The sequence below is a fragment of the Mustela nigripes genome, chromosome 4, assembly GCF_022355385.1.
Source record: "Mustela nigripes isolate SB6536 chromosome 4, MUSNIG.SB6536, whole genome shotgun sequence".
NCBI classification, from domain to species: domain Eukaryota; kingdom Metazoa; phylum Chordata; class Mammalia; order Carnivora; family Mustelidae; genus Mustela; species Mustela nigripes.
This window is the reverse complement of record NC_081560.1, coordinates 137,833,824-137,856,504: the sequence shown is the minus strand read 5'-3', so window position 1 is coordinate 137,856,504 and position 22,681 is coordinate 137,833,824. Positions and strand designations below refer to the sequence as shown.

The window sequence follows — 22,681 nt, the reverse complement described above, 5'->3', positions numbered from 1 at the left end:
AGCCGCTGGACCCTCCCATTTCCATCCCTTCACATGGCAGGGCCACAATGCCACCGAGCGTGTGCGCAGCCCTGCGTGCCCCCAGCCCACCAGCTGCCCCCAGGGGGCCATGGCCACCTGCCTGCACGATGCTGTGTCCTTCAGGGATGTCCTCTGGGATGCTGGCCTCATAGCTGCTCTGTAGAAAGATGGGCCGGTTGTCATTCACGTCCAGGATGGTGACGAACACGGTGGCCGTCCCCGTGCGCCGCTTACCTACGGGGCCATTGTCTGTGGGAGTAGAAGGTGGATGGGTTGTTAGCAGCTGCCTGGTGGGCAAACTCCCTGGGCATGTGTCCCGTGCATCCCACCTGCCCTGGCCTTTGTAAGGGGTGGCTCTTTCCTTTTAATAAATAGAGGATAAGACTAACGATGATTAACCTCTCCCATGTGCTATTCTAGCTCATTCCACCCTTGTAAGAAGCGTGGGAAGTAGACGCTGTTACCATCAGCCCCATTTTACAGAGAAGGGAACTGAGGCACAAAGGGGTTCCATGGCAGCTCCTAGAAAAGAGACCCACGTCAGGTCCCGGATCACTTGTGAGTGCAAACTCACCAGGAAAAACTGTCTTTGAAGATGCAAGAAGTTAAGAATTTGGAGCTGAGATATCCCGGACTGGCTGGGTGGGCCACAGACCCAGGGACAAGGGTCCTCAAGGGAAAGAAGGCAGAGGGAGCTTTGATTTGGAGACAAGGTCACATTAAATCAGAGGCATGGATTGGATTCTTGCAGCTGCAAGCCCAGGAGGACTTAGAGCCACCAGAAGCTGAAGGAGTTAAGAAAGGGTTTCCTCCTAGAGCCTTGAGAGGGGGATGCAGCCCTGCTGAAACTTGATTTTGAACTTCTGGCCTCCAGAGCCCTGAGGAAATAGATCTCTACTCTCCTAAGCTACCCAGTTTATGGTAATTTGTTAGAGCAGCCCAAGGAGACAGGCACAGGTATGGGGATCACAGGCCAACAGCTCTCAGGGGGCCAGGTGGGCAAGACCTGTGGGGGCACACACACGGAGGGCCCGCCTCGACGGGCAGCTCGGCTCTCTTCCAGTCCACTGTGGAGGACCGAGGCCGAGGGTGGACCCAGTGACACGAGATCTTCCAATTTCTCCAGAGAAACCGGACATCTGGGCTTCTGCATAAAATCTGATTTTTAAATGTTCCCGACCAGCTGTCATTCTGTATGGAACGAGAGGTGGGTTAAACATGCCTACAGGACGGGATCAAACATGCCTGTAGAGGATTGGGTCTCTGGGTCCCGGGCACTAAGGTTTCTGATTTCTAAGCCTTAGGTGTCCAGGGGTTCTGCCCCTTCGGTTCCCTACGGGACCCTCCTCAGGCTGGGGACATGACTCAGCCCCAGGGGCGGCTGTCAGGTTGTCCTCCCTGGAGCGAGGAGCGTGTGCCCTGGGCTCCGTGTCCGGGCAAGGATGGTCACCCCAGGGAGGGGGACACGTAGCTGGCTCTGGCTGAGGATGAGGGATAACTCCATCCTTCCCAGGCCAGCTGACCACATGCTGGGGGCACAGTTGCATCTCCCGGTTTAGGCGATCTTGCCCTCCTAAGTTCCTCTCCAAGCCCAGCCTCCCACTGCCCTGGAGGTCCTATCCTATTTACTTCGCCGGCTGGGGACAGCATGAGCTGGCAGGCCCCATCAGAGGTCTGATCCCCAGCCTCCGCTTCCTGCCGGGCAGTGCCTGATACAGCAGGAACGCGGGGTCTCAAGAGGCAGGGAGGAGAGCAAGGCAGCGGGTGGATGCTTCTGGGTACGGGGTGGCCTGGGGAGGGGCTGCTGGCTGGAAAGGGGGAGCCACTCATTCCTTCTCACTTGCAGCTCACTGCGGATGTCCAACGGGGTGCTCCTACAAGGGGGGACACAGGCCTCATCAAACGCTTCTTTCCATCCAGAGCCCTCAGGGGCTCCCTACTGCCTGGAGACCAGAGACCAAATTGCTGGCCCAATGTTTGGGCCTCTACAAGCCGGCCCTACCTGAGTGTGGCCTTCTTCCCTGTGTACATCACACCACGAGCCAGCTGCTGCCACACATGTGTGCACACGCAGCTCTTTCCCATAGCCAGGTCTCTGCCTGGGCTGGTTCCTCTGCCTGGAAGGCCCTCCCTGCTTCTCGATATACTGAAACCCGACTTGGCCTTTGAGGTGGTGACAAGCAGGTGTCTGTCTGGCGGCACCACCCTGCTCTTGAAGGCAAACTCGGCTCCTGAAGGTTCCTCTGAGAACACTACCTTCCTGACTCTGAGGCCTGGGCTTCAGAGCAGGCCTGACCATGCCCCGACTCTAGGGATGGGCCAGGAATTCAGGTCTAACTAGCACATCTCTCCTCCCTTGACCATGGTGAGGGCTTCAAGGACAGGCACGGGGGCAGATGAACTAATTCATCAGAGCTCCTCTGGGGCTCAGCTGGGAAGACCAGCAAAGGGACAAGGGCTGTCTCCCTGCTGCTGCACTTGATCCCAGAAAGATTCAGGCCAGGGATACAGCAACCAGTGGCCACTCAGTCAGCCAGGGGATGAGAACTACACACGGGAGGCCGAGCTAGCCGCTGCAGAGAGACCGAGGCCTCATGGCCCCAGTTGGGCCCCAAATCCAGTCGTACCTGAAGCTCCATCATCCTATGGACCGGTTTTGTGAGCCCAAATTGCTTCATTTCATTTTAAAAAACTCGCAACCCAGACTCCTAACTAATCCAGAGACACTCCCTGCTGTCACTTCCTCTAAGGAGACTTCCTCGATCACACCCTTCCCCAACACCTCCCTTCGAGAGATACTCTGGGCTCCTCCCTTCCCCCTTTCTGCCTCGCTTGGCCTGAGGTTGCCGTGATCTGTCTACACCCCACCATCTGAACGGCCTGCATGTAGTGCTGCGGGCTAAGCCTCCTGCCCACCCCAGGGCTCAGGGATACCCTGGACGTCTGGCTGCCCTTTCTCCACAGATGTCAGTACACAGTCTCGGGCTCCAGGTCTGGCTTCTGGGGTCAGACACTTCAGGCCGTAGATGGGCACCCCACTAGACTGCCCAGACCCGTGCTTGTGTGGTGTGCTGGTAGGGCTGGGGCGTACCGATGGCCTCCAGGACAAGGGTGTATGCCGCTGTTGTCTCCCGGTCCAAGCTTACTACGGTTCTCACAATGGCATCACGGTAGCCCACGCTGAACTTCCCGTCAACGTTTCCACCTGTGGGCCAAAGAAAATGAAGCCTCTGTGAGGAGCCAGGCCTCCTGCCAGGGAAAGGGTGGTGGCACCCAGCTCTGCTTCTGGGCCAGGACATGCCAGGGGTAGTCAGGGAGGAAAAGGCCATGCTGCTTACTCAGCCCTGCCTGAGGACAGGGTTCTGCTGGGGCTGGGTGGGGGGTGGGTTCTGATGAGCGTGTGGCCTGCATGGGTTCAGGTGGGGGTGCCAAATGCCCGAAATCATAAGGGTTGAACATTCATTGAGCACCTCCTGCATACCAGGCACTCCACGTGGAATCTTGTCTCATCTGTACTATCACAGCCCACTTCACAGGGAGGGAAATCAGTCTGTTAGCAAAGATACGTGTGTTGCCCTGAGTTACAGTCACCAACTTGGCATTCTGATTCCTGAGCCTGCGTCCTTCACCGTTCTGCCAACTGCTGTCTGAGCAGTTAACCTGGTTGAGGCTTTTTTATAGGTGGCCAGGACTTTGGGGGCAGCTAAGATATTTTTCCAGGTCCCTTATCTTGGATTTTCTGAGTGGGGATTCCTGGAGGCTCCATGGAATAAAGAGTAGGGGCAGGTGGCCGGGGTGGGAAGTGGGAGGGTCTCCTCTCCAAAGTGGACAGAAAAGGACTCCATCTGAACAGCATGAAGACCCCTCCCCAGCCGGCTGGCAGGCAATGTGCTGTTCTGGGCAGCAGAGGGTGCTGCGGCACTGGGTTTGGACCAGCTTGGACCAGGACCCCCCCCCACCCAGCTCCTTGCGGAAAGAGCAAATTAAAATCTGAGAGTCCCAGCTAAGAGGGCTCTCCGCAGGTCAGCAGGAACTGGCCATTTTAGGGCACTGGGAAAGCATCCTGGGAGCTGCCAGGTGCTCCCTTTTCCTTACATGGTTTGCCCTTGGGTAAAAGGCCTGGACCCCTTGTGGATGGTCTGTAGCACCATTCACATGGAACAAAATCTGGTTCCTAGGGGCAGTGGAGAAACTGAGGCACAAGTAGTGCTGGGTGTTGAACCGCGGCTGGTCCACATAGTCGGGGCTTGATAACGAAGCCTTTCTTGGAGCAGTGTTGAGGACTGGACAGTGAGGAGGTGGCCGGAGGGTGCTGGGCCTCTTTAAGGAGGGGAAGGAGGGAAAGATCTGCAAAGGAGAGGCTGAGGGCTGCTGTAAGAAATGATCAGCTGTGAAGCTGGGATCCCTTGCTCTAGGGGCAGAGGAGTCCAGGAGACTGGTTTGTGCACTGAATGTAGGTAACGTGGCTGCAGGCAGGCCATGGGCAGAGAGAAGACAGCCAGTGATACAGACAAGGGACAGCTAAGGAATGTCAAAGAATGGCCCCCCAGCATCCCAGCACCTCTCAGGTGTGTCAGGGACTGCAGCCTGTTGGGCAACTGTTCTAATCCAGGCATGACTAACACGTGGCATGTTTACTACCACTTACTGAGCCTACTGTCACAACAGACATTACTAATCGATCATGACTCCCTTTCTCCTCTGGAGCCAGGACACGGCCTCATTGGATTTCTCCACAGCTCTCTACTTTGTATCTGTGAGCTGAAACCATTTTATTTAGAAGGATTGAAACCATTTGTCTCTAAGCAGATGGGAATTCTCATGAGAGAAGAGTTCCCAGGGAAGAACAAGATCACAGTGTTCCAGTCATGGCTTTATCGCCTGGATGTGGGGGCGGAGTCGGGCGGCAAGGCTCCTCCCCAGGAGTCACGGGCTCTCCCTCCCTCAAGACTGCACCTGGGTAAGGTCCCCAGGCTTTGAATAGGCTCGGGAGGCTCCCGGTGGGCCAGGCCAGAGGGATCCAGCTACAGAACCCCTGGGAAAAGCCAAGAGCAAACCCTCTGGGAGGCTCCAGCAGGAGCTAAAGCCTGGTGGGGACAGCCGACTGGGGCCCCTCCCCAATCTGTGCCCCCCTGTACCCTGGGCCTGGGGCCGGGTACACATCTGGAAGGGGAAGAGGCAGGGCCACACCTGTGATGAAGTAGCTGAGCTCAGCATTGAGGCCCACGTCATTGTCGGTACAGTTCAGCCAGACCACCCGGAACTCCCGTGGCACGTCCTCAGACACGGAGACATTGTACACGGCCGGGAAGAAGGTGGGCGTCTCATCATTCACGTCCAGCACTGTGGGCAGAGTCAGCGCACAGGGCTAGGCCTGCCTTCTGCTCCGGAGAGCCCAACGCTGGAGGCGGTGGGAGCTGACATATCTTGGTAGTGAGCTGAGGGTCCCCACGCCTGCTGGGGTCAGGGCAGAGCTGACCAGGGCTCCTTGGTCTCTCATGGTCCTGCTCCCTGCCAGGGGGCTTTGGTGCTGTTGGTGATGCTGCTGCCGCTGCCATTCAAGCCAGGAGAGAAACCCCCAGGGTCTCCCTCTAGTAGGTGCCTCACAACAACAGTGGTGATGATGATGGCGGTGACAGTGATGGTGACATCGCAGCTCTTCTCATGTCGAGCTTGCGCTAAGTGCTTCCCATACACCATCGGAATTGCCCCTCCTAACTCCCTCATGAGGCAGGCATCCTTAGACATACCACACAGAGGAGGGACAGGATCTCAGAGCAGTTGAGTCACTTATCCCATGTCACATAACAAGTGAGCGGCAGGGTTGAGGTCTCGGGGAGGCCAGCCCCTAGTCTGTCATGGGGTCCTAGGAAAACAGCTGGCTTTGAGGATTTCCCTACCCCAAAAAGCCTCATTTCCCTTAAAGACTTGGTTTCTCAGCTGCTGGGATAGTCTTCACGGTGAAATGCTCCCACCTCCCCATGCTGGCTCCTAGTTGTGTTAGCACCAGGGGACTAATGGGCTCATCTGAGGACCCAGCTTCTGCAGAGGCCTGGAGGAAAATCCCCTCTAACAGCACTGAGCACCTCTGTGTCAGCCGCTGCTGCACAAGCGGGTCCCCAGACCAGCTCCAAGAACCCTCAAGGCAAACGTGGCACCAACAGATGAGAGCATGCCTTGGCACGTCTCAGGCTGTGTCGGTTTGTACTGAGTGAACCCGCACCCGCACCAAGCCCCTGGGGGCCAGCAGAAGCCAGAGAACAGGCCACATCTCGCCTGTCACACTCTCTACTTACTTTACCTCCCTGTGGTTAGTTCTGCCCCTTTGGCAACAGCTCATGTCAATGTCCCTGTTTTATTCCAAGAATTAAAGACGTGACCAGAATGTTAGAGAAATCATAAAGGGCCTTCGCCTTGACCTTCCCCAGCCTGCAGCTAACTCTGAGGAACCCACTGACCACCCCAGGGCAAGTCGTCTCTGTTGTTCACTGGGATCAAAGATGCTAGGAGGAGTCTGGGACCTTGGAGGTGGATCCAGGCCCCCAGTCCAGGGCTGGGGACTGAAGGCTCTGCCGGCATTTTGGACATGGCAGAGGCAAAGAAGACTGCCCAGTAGCATGGTTGAGGCAGGTACCCCATCAGCAAGGCACCCTGTGTCCACCTGGACGGGGACAGCAGTGCGGGGGGTCGTGGTCTCCCCAGCCCTCCCGGCGCGGCTCCGGGTCCCATGCGCCTACCACATGGTCGGCAGCACCCTCGCCCCTCACCTCGGATGGTGAGCGTGCTGGTGGAGCTCTTGGTGGGCGTGCCTGCGTCACTGGCCACGACACGTAGCTGGTACTCGGCGACGCGCTCACGGTCCAGCTCTGCAGCAGTGACCACCACACCACTGCTGCTGTTGATGAGGAAGTCCATGCGGGGCATGGCCACCTGCATGCGGTACGACACCAGCCCGTTCGGGCCTTCGTCCAGGTCGACGGCCACCACCTGAGGGAAAGCAGGGGCCACGGGAGGGGTGGGGACAGGAGGACTTCGTCTTGAGAAGGTCCCCTCCTTCCCCTGACCCGTACTCAGCTCTAGCCAGACACGCCCACTCCCCTGAACATGTGTGTCCACTGTTCCCAGCGCACCTGCCCAGCTGCTAAGAGGGCGGCATGTCAGAGCTGAAGGGATCCGACACATCACAGGGGATCAAGGGGGCAGGGAGGGGGAAAGCGCTTTCTAGAACAAGAGTCTAGCTCCCCATAGCTTTCCCCTTCAAAACCCCATTCTCCTCCTTGGCAAGCTCCCCTCCACCCCCCATGGATGCTGGGCGGCTCGGGGCTCCGAACTGCGTCATGTTCCAGCAGGCTTCCTGGCAGCTGGCTGGAAGCAGTGGGGACAGCTCCAAGGGCCCTGGGACCATGTGCAGCTCTGCTACATAAAACGACCAATGGTGCTCTCCCCAGCTTCATTAGACAACAAGATGATGGAAAGGGGTGACTTTTAAGTCACCTGATGTATTATTTTGAAAACGTCGTTTGAGGCCACGTGTAGGCAAGCATTCCCCAAATCCCTACACTGTTGCTGTCTGCACCCCTAGTCCTGAGGACAGTTCTCCTGATATATAGAAAGTTTCATAGAAGAGGATTCAGATACTTTGAGAGAATGTGAATAACCAGGATTAAGTCCAGATTCTCAAGATCGAAAAATGTCAAGATCATCCAGCTTAACTCACATTGAACAAACCGAACAATAAGATGTCTTCTCAAATTGAATGTTTTCCACGGTGGGGGGATCACTACTTCTAATTTATCTGCAAACAGCTCTAATTCCTGGAGAAAGTTCTTCCACAGATCCCAACAGAAATCACGATCCATCCAGGTTGTGGGGTGGGGGAGTTGGAACGCATGGCTCTTGTCAGAACCCTCTTCCTATATCTACGGATGGTTCCCAAGCTAACTGCTCCAGCTCCTTCAACCATCTTTTCATGCCTGAGCTAGTTAGGTCCTCTGTGAACTCAGAAGCTGCACTGTCTGCAAGCCCCTGGAGAGCAGGCTGGGGGGCTCTCTCACCCACTTGCCCCCTCCTACTTCAGGGGGCTCCTCAGGGACTGGCTGCTGTTCCCTAGATTGTAGCTCCCCCTGCTGGGCATTTGGGAGAATGTCCTGCTGGAGAGAGAGCTCCCTGGGACCTTTGAAGACCACTACTAATCTCTTCTCACAGATGAAGAAACTGAGGCACAGCGGGCCCACAGGGCATCACCAAGGTGACTCACTGTGTCATCCTGACAAAAAACTGTGTCTTCTTTGAGTGGAATCAGGCTAACCCTTTGCCATCAGATCCCGCTGTGTCTCAGGTATAACCCCCCACACCAGACACCAGATCATGAGCCCATCAGCCACCAGGGAACCTCCGCAGTCCGAGGGCCACCTTGCTGCACACACGTGTCTGACTGAATCCCAACAGCACAGCCAGGCAGGTACTAGTATGAACCCCATTTCATAGGTGAGAAAACTGAGGCCCAGTGAGGTTAAGTTGTTTGCTCTAGGTCACACAGCACACAAATGGGGAGAAGTTGGGATCCACACTCACGCTGGGTGCACTCCAAAGCCCATGCTCTTAATCATGAGGGCCTTCTGGTGTTTCTAAACAGGCATGCATCATCTTTCCAGAATGAGCCCCTTCAGGGCCTCGTTGACAGGGGGTGATGGAGCAGGAGGCAGAGGGCCAGGTTCAAGATTAGGCCCTACCTCTTCTTGGCCACAAGTCTCTTGAAGCCTCCTGCCAAGTGGGGAGGCTGCCCCCCACTGTGTGGAGCTGCTCTGGGGCTGATGGGAGAGTGGCCTGCCCGTAGATGCAGGGTGCCAGGGTGACACCTATCAACCCTCTCTATGATCTAGAACCAGCTACCGCTTGTAATATTGAGGGCCTTGGGCCAGACCTCCATAATCAGGACCTGCTTGACTTGCCTTCCCAGAATTCTGTCCTCTCCCTTGGTGCTTTCCCTCCACCTCTCTAAACCCCCTGTCCTTTAAGACCCAGCTCAAGCCCCTCCTCCTCCAGGAAGCCTTCCATTACCTCTCTCAGAGCACTGACTCTCCAAGCCTGGCCCAGACTGTGACCTGTCCGATGGTCTCGGCTGGCTTCCCCTGCCCCACCCCTGCAAAGTGTTCAGCATGAGGCCAGGCGCCCAGGGCCTCCTCTGCCCGCCTGTTGGCTGGGTGAGACGAGGTGAGGGAGATAGATCAGGAGCTCAGGCCAGGAAAGAGAAACTCACCTGGTAGACAGAGACCCCGGCTGGAGTGCCTTCGAGCACCTCAGCCACGGAAGGCAGGTTCTGAAAAGTGGGGTCATTGTCGTTGAGGTCCAAGAGGTTCACAAACACTGTGGCGCTGCTGGTGGCTCTCAGAGGAGGCCTGCCACCTGCGGGTGCCAGGGAGAGGGAGACAGGGGTGCAAAAGAGACAGGGACAGGAAGAAAGGGAGAGTGGGGAGAGGGAGGCAGACTCAGTGAGGTCTCCCTCCCAGGGTCCCTCCAGGGAGCAGCCTGGGCCTTGCACGCCCCCCTGCCACCTCCGCCCCCCGAGGGTACTTTTGGGGCTCACAACAGACAAGAGGGTGTTACCCCATTCTTAGCGATCATGACACGGCCCTCTTGTACCCAGGCCTTGCGACCCAGAAAGGACAGGTCATCAGGAGAGGCCCCCAGTACCCTGAGAGTCAGGGGCCCCCGCCGAGGTGTGTGGGGCTACAAGGGACACATACAGTCAGTGACAGAGACGATTATCCTGCGCATCAGCTCCGCCTCGTCAGGGTCGGGGTTCTCCCGATCCAGCATGACATGGGTGGTACGGATCTTGCCGGTGCTGCTGTTGAGGCTGTAGAACTTGTTAGGCGGCTGGATGCTGTACACCAGGGTGCCGTTCTCCCCCAGGTCTGGGTCCACGGCCACCACCTGCCCGGGAGGGAGCCCAGCCTCCACTGAGCCCAGCTGCGGAGGGTGTCCCTGAGCCCACACCCCTGTCCCTCCCTCCCTCCCAGCTCCATAGGGGCTCTGAAGTTCATGAGATGGGTCAGCAGTGGAAGTCTTGAGCTCCTTGGCCACGCAGTTTTACCCTTAGGCCAGTCCCTTTCCCCACTTAAGCCCCAGCCTTCTGTTTCTAGAAGCAACAGCTGGCACACACCGATCTACGGGAAGCTCTCCATACCCCATGCATGCCCGGCCCTCGGCAAGTACAAGTACTGTGGGGACAGCCCTAGGAGGAGGAGATCTACAGTTATGCCCATTTCACACAGGAGGCTCAGCGAGGCTCCCCGGGTCTCTCAGCCTGTGTCCCTCCAGAGCCCACACTAGCAGTCAGCAGGCCACGCTGCTTGCACATCTTTGTGTCACTGTTTTCCAGATGTGTGGGGCAATACGTTCATGGGTTTTTGGGGGAGCAGGGGATGCCCAGTAGGTCCATGATCATGGAATTCTTTGGGGACTGGGAATTCTTCAGGAGGCTGGGAAGGGCTGAAGAGGCTGAACATTTGGCTGAGCTTTGGGAAGAATCTGAAACCCTGAATTTGGGGAACTGCCTTCCTTTGGACTTTCTGTGAGGCAATTTGAAAAGAATTAGTCTTCTGTGACACCAGGAATGACAGGGCGGGGGAAGGGAGCCAGAGGAGGCCTGCCACCTGCGGGTGACAAGGCCACCAGGTTTAGAGGGTGAGTCCCAGCAAGTTGGGGCTATTGTGGGTTGGGGGAGGCCGGAGAAGAGAAAAGGGTGAGCCTCCCTGCCTGAGAAGGGGGGGAGCTTTAACTCTCCAGGCCCCCTGACTTGGTTCCCCACTTATAAGCCTCACCCTGTGAAGGGATCAACCTGAGTGCCCTCCTAACCCAGGGCAACTCCCAGAACCCTTCTCTTCCCGTCCCCATGCCTGCCAATCTCCTGCTTTGGAGAAAACCTCCCTAGCATCTACCTCCCCCAAGGGGGAAGCAGAACTGAGCAGGGGACACAGGCCAGCCTCAAGGTCATACAGCGCCAGCCTGGAGGCTGACCCAGCTTCCATTGTGGACGTCTACCAAGGTCCCAGGACAGCAGCAGGACTCACCCCCACGCTCATCCTTTGCCCTGTGTGGCAGAGGTCACGGTGGCACCAGAAGGGGACAAGATCAATGGGAGAGGGGCGGTGACCGCAGTCCCCAGGGCCGCATCAGGACAGTGTCATTCTTAACTCCAGGATGCTCAGTGATGACAGCCTGGCCTTGTCAGCTCCTTCATCTTACTTGATGTGGGGACTTTTGTGCTTTGGCAGCAGAATCTGTCCCTCCTCTGGCTTAGTCCCCAGCCGGAGGTATCTCTGGGACCAGCAGACCAGAACAGAGAGATGGGTTGCCCTGGCCGAGGGCCTCCACCTTGCCCCCAGGTCCGGAGTGGCCAGGGAGAGGGGGCCGTGCTGACGCTGAACCCTGAGCCCTGTAGGGCCTCCTGCTTCAGAGAGGTGGGAGGGGAGTGCCTACACCTGGCAGCACCAGGGGGCAGGCCTGAGGGGCCCCCGCTGTGCTGTGGAGTACGTCACTCACTGTAGTTTCCTCAGCCTCTGCAAAGGGGACCCCTGTGCTGACAACGGGAGGTGGGGCCCTTAGGCATGCCGGTGTCACTTCAGCCAGGCAAGTCATTTCGCTGACAAAGGAGACCGGCAAAGCTTGTATTTCTACTATGCTTCTCTCTAGAGGAGGAAGGTTTTTAGTCCAGTTTTTCCAGATGGGGAAACTGAGGCAGAGAGCAATTAAATGACCTGTTCAAGGCTAGCAGCTTGTTGTTGAATGTGCAGAGATAATTTTACATGGTGGAGAGTGGGGGGCTTCTCCTTATCTCTCGCTGCCCCTGGGGTGAGTGCCCCAGGGTGCCTGGGTAGCTGCTTCCAAGGGGCCCTAAGTGGGGGCTGGGCCCTGGCTTCTGCCTCTCAGCTCACTCCCTGGTTGGGAGGAGGCACAGGAGAGGGGGGCCGACTGCGGCTAGCCTCCTGCAGGCTCCCCGCCAGGCAACTGCGTAGAGTCTCACCACTTTCCCTCTTCATTTCCCGTGTCACACTGTCGTTTTTCTCCTGGCCTGACGGGGAATAATTTTCTCCCTCACCCCTCTCTTATTTTGCTGGAGGGCTTTGAAAGGCTCTAAATCAATGCCCATCAGCCAGGTCCTTGAAGGAGCCTGTGGGAGCCCCGAGGGAGGGCTGGGCCAAAACCTCGCTTGCAAAGGGAAAAGGGCCAAGCTGCAAGCTCACGCCGGGGCGGGTGCAGGCCGACGTGCATGCCGGGACAGCTCGCTGTGTCCCGGGATGCAGGCACACGCTTGTCTGCACACAGCTCTCAGCAGTCACTGGCGTTTGGGAGAGTTGTGGGGCACACCCCTGGTCTCCCTCTGACAAGGAAGACCTGACGGGACCTGGCAGAGCTGGGGGGCAGGTGAAGCGGGGAAGAAAGATGAATGAAGTCCACCAATGACTACCATTTGCCAATGTTTGAATTCTTACAATGCACCTGGCACCGTGCTAGGCACTGGGGTTCAACAGCAGACAAGATGGATAGGATTCCAGCACGGGAGGCGTGGTGACAACAGCTACCATGAATTTACCACTCACTGTGTGGCTCATTAAGTAGGGACTACAACTCTATCACGTGGGGACCCCTACCAGCCCCATTTTCTAGATAAGAAAGTTGGTGCACAGGGGTGCCTGGGTGGCTCAGTCATTAAGCGTCTGCCTTGGGCTCAGGTCATGATCCCAGGGTTCTGGGATCCAGCCCTGCATCGGGCTCCCTACTCAGCAGAGAACCTGCTTCTTTCTCTCCCACTCCCCCTGCTTGTGTTCCCCGCCCCCCACCCCTGTCAAATAAATAAAATCTTTAAAAAAAAAATCAGAGCACAGAAAGGTGTGGTGACTTGCCAAAGGTCACAGAGCTGGAAAGGAACATGGTTGGGATTAGACCCTTGACATTCTGGGATCAGAGGCTGCCTGCTTAATCACTAAGCTACACTGCCTCTGAATGAGTTAGCAACCTAATAAACAAATAAAACACAGATGTGGGATCAGCTCCGGAAGAAACAGTGAAGAGAGCAGACAGAGCCCCATTAGACAGGGTGGTCAGGGAGGGCTTCTCTGAGGAAGTGGCATTTTAGGCTAGGGCAGGAAGAGGAGAAAGAGGCAGCCCTGAGAAAAGCAGGGGTGGGGGTCAGAGGGAAGGGCTTGCACAGAGGCTCTGAGGGGAGGAAGAGTTTATTGGGTTTGGGAGGCTGAGAGGCCAGCGTGTGTGGTGGGGGGTACTGAGTGTGGGAAGAGTGGTGGGACGATGTGTCAGGAGGGGGCAGCCCCTATGCAAACATGACCTCCTCCTTGACATCACCTCTGGGTCAGCTGCCCTCCTCACTCCCTTTCTCCATCTCAGCCATAGCTCTTACCTCACCCAGGGCCACTGTGTGGCCTTAGAAGGCCTCATGGAGTCCCCAAAAGTAATACAGCATACCCACATATAAATGCCTATAAACCATAAAATTTAACCAGACTTTATGACTACTCCTTTTGAAATTATTTTGCCACGACAAACTGGACTAATGTACGGGCTTCTTGATTTCTGGTTTCCTGGCCTCCATTCACACATACCTGGGAATTCCAGAGAATTCTGAAAATCTTAAGAATTCTAGAAGATCTAACCTACAACTTGTCCTTAAATGCAATGGAATTTTTTCAAAACTTAATCGTCATAATATATTTGGTAGATGTTTGATGTAATAGGTTCTAATTTTGACTTGGTCATTTTCTGTTTGAACTTGAGTCATGACATTTTGTTTTCAGGTCTCAGATACAAATACTTGGGAGTCCCCACCCTGTCTGTAGCTGCCCCACCCCAGGGGAGGAATGGCCATGCTAAGCCCTTACTGAGTGGTGGGTTCACACGTCCATCTCCCCAGAGGTAAAGCGGGGGCAGGTCCGCTTGGTAAGAACTACGGCTTTAACACAGGGTGAGATGGGAACCAGTGGTGGGTTCCAGCAGGAAGGTAACAGGAAACTCCCTGGAAATGGAGGGGAGCCTTGCTGCTCTCTCTACTTCCGAGCTTGGCGAACATGGGGCCTGGCACACGGCAGGTGTCCAAAGAAGGTCTGCTGAGTTTGCTGGAGAGTGACACGGCCCCGGGTAGCGGGCCTCCAGCCCATTGTCCCAACCTGCTAATGGCTCAGAAAGCTGTGAGGAAGGCTGGAGACCTCGAGAGGGTCATGGGGACCAGGTCCTGGAAAATGCCCAAGCCAAGCGCAGTCCCAGTCCAGCAAACCCCTTTGGCAGGTGGCTTCTTCAAAAATGGCCTCTCCGGGCTGGTGGCCCACGCAGCCACTTTCTCCCAGGGACACCTGTCTCACCTGCCCCTCAGGTCCCTCGGAAGGATTTTTGCAGAGACATAAAGCAAAGGTAGGAGATGACCAGAGAGGTGTTCCAAGGTAAGCCCTTTTGGGGTCCCAGACTGGAGTTGTTGGCTAGAGCCCAAGTGCCCACGAGATGGCAGCAGAGAGCACCCCCACCATCTCAAGCCCCAGAGAGGGCTAAGGAACTGGCCTAAGGTAGTGATTTCCACACTCGGCCCCTTGCTTCAAAGAACCCTCCCACGGGGCCTGCAAAAAACCCGATTCCAGATCCCTGACCCAGGCCCTATTGGAATCTCTGGAAGGGGGGCCCAACCACCAGCAGAGAGTCATTCAGATAGGGAAAGGAGGACAAAAAGCTTCCTTCAAGGCTGACATCCTCCCCTTCTAGACTCTGTCCCGGTTGGCTGTGGTTGGTGAGGGGTCCAAATGGGGAGGCTAGGCCCCGCCATAGTGAGGCAGCCTTCCTGTGGAGCTTGGTGTGAAATTTTCCCTCCCTTCTCCCATCCCGCCCACACTCGCTCAGGACCTGAGCCTCCTGCCACGGCACCCTGAGCCAGCGGAGATGGAGGGCTGGGCCAGGCACTTTCCAAGTCAGACAGACCTGGGTTCACATCCTGATACAATCTCTGACTAGCTCTGGGACCTGGGCCAGACCCCTCCAACTCCAAGACTCAGTTTCCTCTGTAGTACGACAGTAGTCATGAGTCCACCTGCCCTGTGAGGTCATTACAAGGGTGAGAGAGAATTCAGGGGAAGGCCTCGGGCTTCGCCCCGCACAGTGCCGGCATTCGATATGCTGGGTTACCACCAACTATGAGGTTCATGCCTGTCTCAGCTGGCTGAGTGGCTTTGGGGCTGGACCCTGGGGAGAAACCACCTCACATGAAGCCAAATGGGGGAGGATACTACATCACAGATGCGAACCCCAGAGCCGATCAAGTGGGGTGCCCAACCCTGGCTTTCCTCATCTTCCCCAGGATGCTGGCTCCCATCCAGACTCCTGAGACTTTGGCCACGTCTCCCTTGCTCCCCACTCCAAGTCCTAACCCTGCACACAGTGCATCCAGGGGCCTGGGCCAACCTGGAATATTCCAGGCCAGAAAATCCCTGGGCGAACTTCAAACACCCCACTGGGGGCCTGCCTGTGGGGAACAGAAGCGGGGAAGGAAAGGTGGGGGGACAGAACCTATGTTGTATGACTTGAGGAGGTGGCTGGCGCCTTGCTAGGGGAGGGCGGGAGCTCTCCTGTGGGCCCAGACTGAGTCCTGGGGTCTCCGCAAGCATGGTGACTAGCTGAACCAGCTCTAGCTGCCTGGGCCCTGTCCCTCGGCAGCCTGTGCTCCCTTTGACAAAGCCCGAAGCAGCCCATTGCCTCTGAGGACGGTGCAAGGACTTTCCCACAGCCTCTGACTACCTTCCGCCATGCAAGAGAGCTTCCGGAAGTCTGCTCCGTGGGCTGGCTCAGAGGGAAGCAGGAAGCCCGTCGGTCCCTCATGGGCCGGCATGGCAGACGCCCTGAGAAGGGCTGCCTGGCATTCTGCCGTCCCACCACCACTTACCGTGGTCACGTCAGAGTCTGGAGGGGTCATCTCCACCAGGTTGATATAGTACGGGGCATCCTTCCAGGTGGGGTGGTTGTCGTTGATGTCCAGGAGGGTGATGTTCACCTGCGGGGGCCACGAAGGGCAGAGAGGGAGGCACCCAGCTGGCTGAGCTGTGCGGGGCCCAGGAGAGGTCATACTCAGGGGCCTATGGGGCATCTCAGCAGGAAATCCATGGGCTCCATCTACACTGGGGGCCTCAGGGCAGGGCCTGGGCTTTCTAGCACAGGGGGGAGCCAGGTCCCCCCAGGGAGAGAGTTCAGGTGCTGTCCCATCAGGAAGCATAATGAATGCAATGACCCCTGAAATTCTTCCTGTAACTGGGGACCTCTCTCACCTATCCCAGGCTTGGCGGAAAGGGATGGACAGGGTCGGGGTTGAGATTCAGTCTCAGCTACGAGCCAAGCAATTTCCCTGCTCACCTGCCACCCAGGTAAATTATTTATACGGCTCAGAATCCTATTAGCAGGGGCCTCCCAGGATGGAATGGGGTTCTGGGGATTTTTCTGCCAAGTCCCTGGCCAAGCGATACTGACCCCCACCCCTCTGGCCGGGCAGGAATGGGGCACAGCTGCTGTGGGTAGGGTGAGGGCCAGGCAGAGAGGTCAGGGATGGCTCCTGAGGGAGAGTCAGAGAAAGCAAGCAGGATGAAGGAGGCGACCGGTCAGCGGGTTTTCCTACTTCCTCTCCCATAGGGGGCTTCCTGCCTCTTACTGCCCAAACCCCTGGGCCCCATGTCTTCTCTGCAGCCCAGAGCTCAGTCAGTACCCTCAGATGTCCTTTCTCTAGTTTCCTATACCTGAGGCACCTTGGTGGGGCAGCAAGGCCTTGGCTGGGGGCTCTGGGCCTTGATGGGTCCTACTTACTCACAGTAGGGAAGCCTAGGCATTGTTTCTCAGCACCAGGGTTAGGGACCCTGCTTTCTGTTTGGAGCCACCCTTTCTGGCAGAAATACTGCTCCTTGTAGGAGCCCCAAGCTCCTACTTGCCCAGCTGGTCTTTTAGGGACAGGGAAAGACACCTGTTCCTCCTGAGTCCCCCATGTCCCAGGAGGGCATGCCTTTCGTCCCCCTAGCTGCAGTGGCCCCAGGGTTGACCTGGGCTGACAGCAAGTTGGTGTCTGCCACCCTCCCCCGACTCGCACTGCATCGGGACACAGGTGTGACCTGCAGATGGTCTAGGGAGCAGCACCTGGGCGCTGGGGAGGAGGGGGCATGGGAGCGGTGGGGGAGCAGGGGGAAGTCTGGGGGAGCAGGGGGCATGGGAGCGGTGGGCACTCACAGTGGCGATGCCGGTTTTCTGATTGTGGCCCACGCCCCCATCCACGGCTCTCACGATGAGGATGTATTCAGACTTGGTCTCACGGTCAAGCAGGGAGGTGGTGGTGATTTCGCCTGCGGGACGGAGGCATAGGGTGGGCCAGGGAGAGAGCAGGGAAGGAAGGAGAGCGTGAGCATTATTTGCATGATCCGGCAGCAGGTGTGCCTGTGTGTGTCTCCGTGTGTGTGCACGTGCTGGGTGTGTGAGATGGCGCCCTGCAGGGGAGAGCGGGGAGCACCCATGCCCCTGGAAACCGGAATGCCCGAGGTGGCAGCATAAGCCCCTGATGGGGAAATATCTTTGTATGGGGGACAGCATGGCGGGTGACAGGGTTAGGGGTTGGGGACTAGGACGGGAGCACCCTAGCCTCAAGCTTGGTCACAAGAAATTTCTTTTTTAGACTTCTGACATGATCTTACTGGCGCTGTCCCTTGAGACTTGTTACTTAAATCTTCCGTGCCTCAGTTTCCTCCCCGGTCAGAAGGGAAAAGCAATAGGAATTACTTCAGAGGGCTGTCGGGGGATTAATGTGGTCAACATCATAGAAGGCTCAGAACGGCGCCTGGCACTGTTCATTCACAGACAGTCACAGAGAAACAGACATGACCCTGTAACATAGGATGTGTTTTACACGTGTTCTGACTCATTACTTGTTAATCAGCCCATAATGCATGGACAATAGTTATAAAATAATTTCCTCATGATCTTATAACATGATTCTATTACCTTGAGGTTTCTTTTAGGGTACAAACGAGTTATTCCATTAACTACAAACACTTAAAACTGACCACTAATCAACCTGTTTTTGGCTTTTCTTTGTATTTTGGTGTAACCGAAACACAAAGGTCACCCTGGTCACGTGTGGAGTGGTGTGCTGGTTTTTGATAACCGGATTCCCAGAGGAAGCAAAAAAAGAAAAAAAGCATTTGCTGATTTCCACCAGGGCCATGGCAAGCTGCTGACTTGATGGCCTGGAACCAGGAGTGGAGGAGATGCTTGAACTTGGTTCTCAGAAGCAGGTGTGAGCTGGTCCCTGCCTGCCCGTGGTGGTAGGCAGGCCGTTTACCTCTGACCTGGGCCGCAGCAGAGAGCTATGCTTTGAGGACAGTGAAACCCAATCCGAATTCTAATTATGGCCCTTTCTACATGTTTGGCCTTGGAAAAGTTACTTAATTTCTTTGAGCCTCAGTTTTCTCATCTGTATAAGGGAAATTACTATGCCTTCCAACCAGAGCTCTTATGAAGATTAAATAATTAACAGAGCTACGGATAAAGCTCCCAGCACGTGGGAAATGCTTATTGCCTTCTCCAGACTGTGAGAATTCCCCAAGGCAGGGGCTGTACACCATCCATTTTTTTGCTTTTGTTTTTTTACCCCCCTTGCCTGAGCTGTACCCCCTGAGGCAAGTTACTCAACTTCTCCATGCTCGGTTTATTCTACCATAAAACAAGGGAGGTGGACCAGAAGGTCTCACCCTTCCCTCCCTGCCACACTGGTTTGTCCTCTGACCTGCACAGGGCTGAGCGGGGAGCTGGGAGTGGGGACCGGGCAGTGAAGGTGCTAAGGCCAGAAACAAAAGACAGGCAAAGGTCGGCCCACCAGGCCATGTTCCATGCTGGGGCGGTGTCAATTAACTGGCAGGGTGAGGAAGAAATTAATCTCTAAAAAGTTTTAAACATGAACTTGTCGGCATGATAGATGGCTCCTCCTGTCTGGGAAATTAGATCCAATTAAGGCCACCTTTGTGGAGTGGGCCGGGCTCATTTGACCGAGGAGCTCGGAGGAAAACACTTATGCCTTCCCTGCTGAAAGAGTCATGTAAAGGCAGCAAGAAAATGTCCATGTCATTATTAAAGGCCCCAGGGTGGAGATGTGGTCCCTCACTGGGGAGGCAGCCGGGTGCTGAAAGGTCAGAGCGCCCAACCCGCTCATGGGTCTAACGTGGCTTATATCATCTAGCAGTTAAAGCCTGAGCCCCGGGGTCCCAAGTTCAGACTTTCCAAGTCCTCAGTCAAGTTGCTTCACCTCTCGGTCCTATGCACCAGTTCTGCCACCTGGAAACTCAGGACGATGCTGGTACCTGCCCGAGAGCGGTGAAGGTGGTAGACGGGCGTGATGCTGTCTGAGCTCCAGCTAATGCCCATGAATGGTATGATTCTGAGCCCCGTGGAAGTGCGGGCTCGCTGGGACGGATGCTCCTGCGAGCAGGGAACAAGGCCCCCATTGTGTCAGAGGTGGAGCGAGAGGCTCAGGACGGCCCTGGACAGGTCTCGCCTTGTACATGTCAGTACGTTCTGCTCCCCTCGCTTCCAGGAAAAGGGAATCAAAGAAAGCCTTAAGGCAGACTTGGATGGGCATGGGTCACAGGAAGACTTAAAGCCTCCTCCAGCCCCTGGAGCAGGGCTGGCCAGTGTCCACCAGACCCCTGCTCTCTTTCCCAGGCTAGACTGTCTGCCGCACAGGGGCTGGGAGGCCGGAGACGACTTCCCCGGGCTGCCTTCCATATAGGCATATTGCTGGTTCTGGCCAAGAGGATGTGGGCCAAAGTGACCTCTGTCACCTCCAGTCCTGGCCCATATACATCTCTTCAGATAGAACTCCAGGCTCTCTTCCCCTGCCAGTAACCTTGGAGTCACAACATGGAAGGTGCCTGGGTCCCAGAATCACCATGCTCAAGGCTGTCCACGGAACATGGCATCGGAAAGCTGGGTGGGTCAGGATTTCTGTTGTCTTGGGCCACTGAGACTTCAGGGCGGGCCTGCTTGGTACCTTCAGTGCCCTTACCTAATATAAAAATGGGTATTTAGAAGTGGAGGGCCTTGTATGACCACTAAGTAGCATGGGAACCGCTATGAGGGAAGACCATGTCTAATTCCATCCTGTGCCCCAGAACCCAGCACCTGCTGGAGAGCAGGCCCCCACTGACACTGAATGAACATGTGAATGAATGTCCAGGGGTTTCATATTCCTTCCCAGCTTGTGACCTGGAGTCTCCTGTTTTTGTTTTTGTTTTTTCCTCCCCCTTGCCACCCAGCTTCAGGGGAGAAGGATCTGGAGGGAGGCACATGGACAAGGGGGAAGAAAGCCAAGAGCTCTGTGGACTGAGCAGGGGCCAGGGACTCACCAGGGGGCCCCTGGGTGAAAAGACGAAAGACAACGATGAGGAAGATGTCACCATGTTAGCACCTGCTGCGTGCCAGGACCAACTCTAGGAGTGCTCCCTGTAACAACTCACGGGCTCCACACTCCATCCCTAAAATGACCATCCTCATTGTGCAGGGGGAGAAACCAAGGCACATGCTGTGTTAAGAAGAGGAGCCAGGTTCAAGAACTGGGTCAGCAGCTGAGGAAGGGGAACGTGGAGGCTTAAGAGATCCCTGTAGGGTGGCATGTTAGTCAGCTGTTGGCGAAATGGAACACATGCTAAACATAACAAGGCTCCTTGCCATTGAAAGACATCCTCTGGGGACACATTCATGTTCCAGTTTGGGGGCGGGGGTAAGATCACTAATCACACTCTAGTTCATATGTCAGGGATAAAACCAGGTGCTCAAAGCTGGCATGCTTCAGTTGAGGGCTTCTTGGGAAAGGGAGGGAGACCCTGGCTCAGGGGCAGACCCAGGGCTAGGCATGGGGAGTCAGCCCGAGGCGGAGAGGATGGGGCCACGGCGCTCACCTGAGCGGGCGTTGATCCGAAACTGGGAGGAACCCTCCAAGGAGTAGATGATGGACTCCTGACCATACTCTCGGGAGCGGTCCAGGTCTGTGGCATTCAGGAACAGCACCGTGGCTCCTTCCAGGAGACAAACAGGAAATGTTCAACCTAGGCTTGTGGCTTGAGGCCCAGGGAGCAGGACCTGGGACCTCCTGCTGACCAGCCTTCAGGAGGCAGGAAACCTGCCACTGGGGCACCCAGGGATGAGAGTGGGCTTAACCCCCAGAGCTCCCTAGGCTGCGTGGGTACAAGGCTCCATGGGAGGGGGTCCTGGAGCCTGGGGGGGATTACACCTGCTGCTCTTGCCCATCCCCCACCCCCAGGGACCCTTCCACTGCTCTCCCCCACCTCCCTCTGGCAGCTCACCAGAGAAAATACACTCAGATGGACCATCTTTGACTTTGAGTCAAAAAGAAATGAAGCCCTATATTAAATTATTCCACATTTATTGTATTCAATTTTGGTCTTATTTCATCTTGTTCACAAGGGGAAATTTATAAGGGTTTTTATTTTCTCTTTAATATCTAGTTAAGGCCCTCGCTGTCATGCCCGTTTCTGTGAAACCCTGGGTCAGGGGATCAGCCTTTCCAGCGGCCTTTGCCAGAGACCCTGAAAGCGGCCTGTCCCGAGGCCACTCCAGGTTGTGGGGTCCAGCCCCCCAATTGTCTCCCATTGCCGCCTAATGGCCACACTGAGGAGATTCAGTGTGTGGCCTTTTAGAGTCATGGTGCCCAGGCTGGAATCCCAGGGGACCTTCTAGCAACTAAGCCTCAGCTTCTTCCTCTATAAAATGGGTCTACCTGGAAAGCCAGCTTATGGGGCTGTTGGTGAGGACCCTGGGGACAAGCAGGGTACAGGCCCACGGCAGCTTTCACTGAGCCACACATGGGAGTTACTCTTGTGTGGATGAAGCAGGAGTCCCAGCGGTCTAAGGGGCCAGGCAGGGGGCTGTGAGACAGGCAGGTCTTTCTGGCACCTTCCAGGGGGTGTAAGGCCTTGGCTCCCCAGTCTTACCCTGAGCAGGGGGACCGGAGAGAGATCCTCTCCTGGGGATGCCTGACTGGGACAGGGAAGGGTGGGTTGGGCCCAGCCTGGGACCTACCCAGGAAGTCCTCAAACACAGGAATGTATCTAGAGACTCTCCTGAGAAGGCCCCATGGTGCCACAGAAGGTCACCCTCCAGATATAGCAGCAATTCCTCACCTGGGGGTTTCCCCCACCAGAACAGTCCACCCTAGATGTAAGGGTGAGCTATCAGCCTGCCCCTAGGACAGAGCGGGTCCCTGGGGAATCCGAATGTAGAGCTGGGGGTCCCGGGTCTGCAAGCTGGACCCTGCCACCAAATTCATGGCCAAGAGACCAGCGTCCCCTTCTATTTCTCACATAGGAACACAGCCAGCCTGGCCTCACAACATGATTCAGTCCTCTGCACATGCTCACTTAATCAAGCTTGTTCTGTGACTGATTGCTGACCGTTCTCTCCCCTGCTGGAGAGCCGCTGAAGGAGAGTGGGGACCAAGCACCCAGCACAGTGCCTGCACATAGTGGGTGCCCTGCAAACAGCCGCTGGCTGGCAGATGACTAGACTTGTCACGGGTGTGCCCGCTGGCCTCCTGCCTCCACAGCCTCCCCCATCACCGGGGCCT

At 56.2% G+C, this 22,681-nt stretch overlaps 1 protein-coding gene across 1 annotated transcript in view; it reads right to left on the bottom strand.

Annotated features, from left to right (window-relative positions):
- The window catches only part of CDH23 (cadherin related 23), a 394,117-nt gene that overhangs the window by 97,627 nt on the left and 273,809 nt on the right, over window positions 1–22,681 (bottom strand). The window contains exons 19-27 of the mRNA XM_059397665.1: window positions 20,997–21,113; window positions 17,281–17,393; window positions 15,959–16,066; window positions 9,768–9,957; window positions 9,281–9,426; window positions 6,789–7,008; window positions 5,212–5,364; window positions 3,113–3,226; window positions 122–270 (exon numbers count right to left, since the gene is read on the bottom strand). Of these exons, the coding sequence (XP_059253648.1) occupies window positions 122–270; window positions 3,113–3,226; window positions 5,212–5,364; window positions 6,789–7,008; window positions 9,281–9,426; window positions 9,768–9,957; window positions 15,959–16,066; window positions 17,281–17,393; window positions 20,997–21,113 (1,310 nt within the window). The remainder of the gene's footprint in view (window positions 1–121; window positions 271–3,112; window positions 3,227–5,211; window positions 5,365–6,788; window positions 7,009–9,280; window positions 9,427–9,767; window positions 9,958–15,958; window positions 16,067–17,280; window positions 17,394–20,996; window positions 21,114–22,681) is intronic.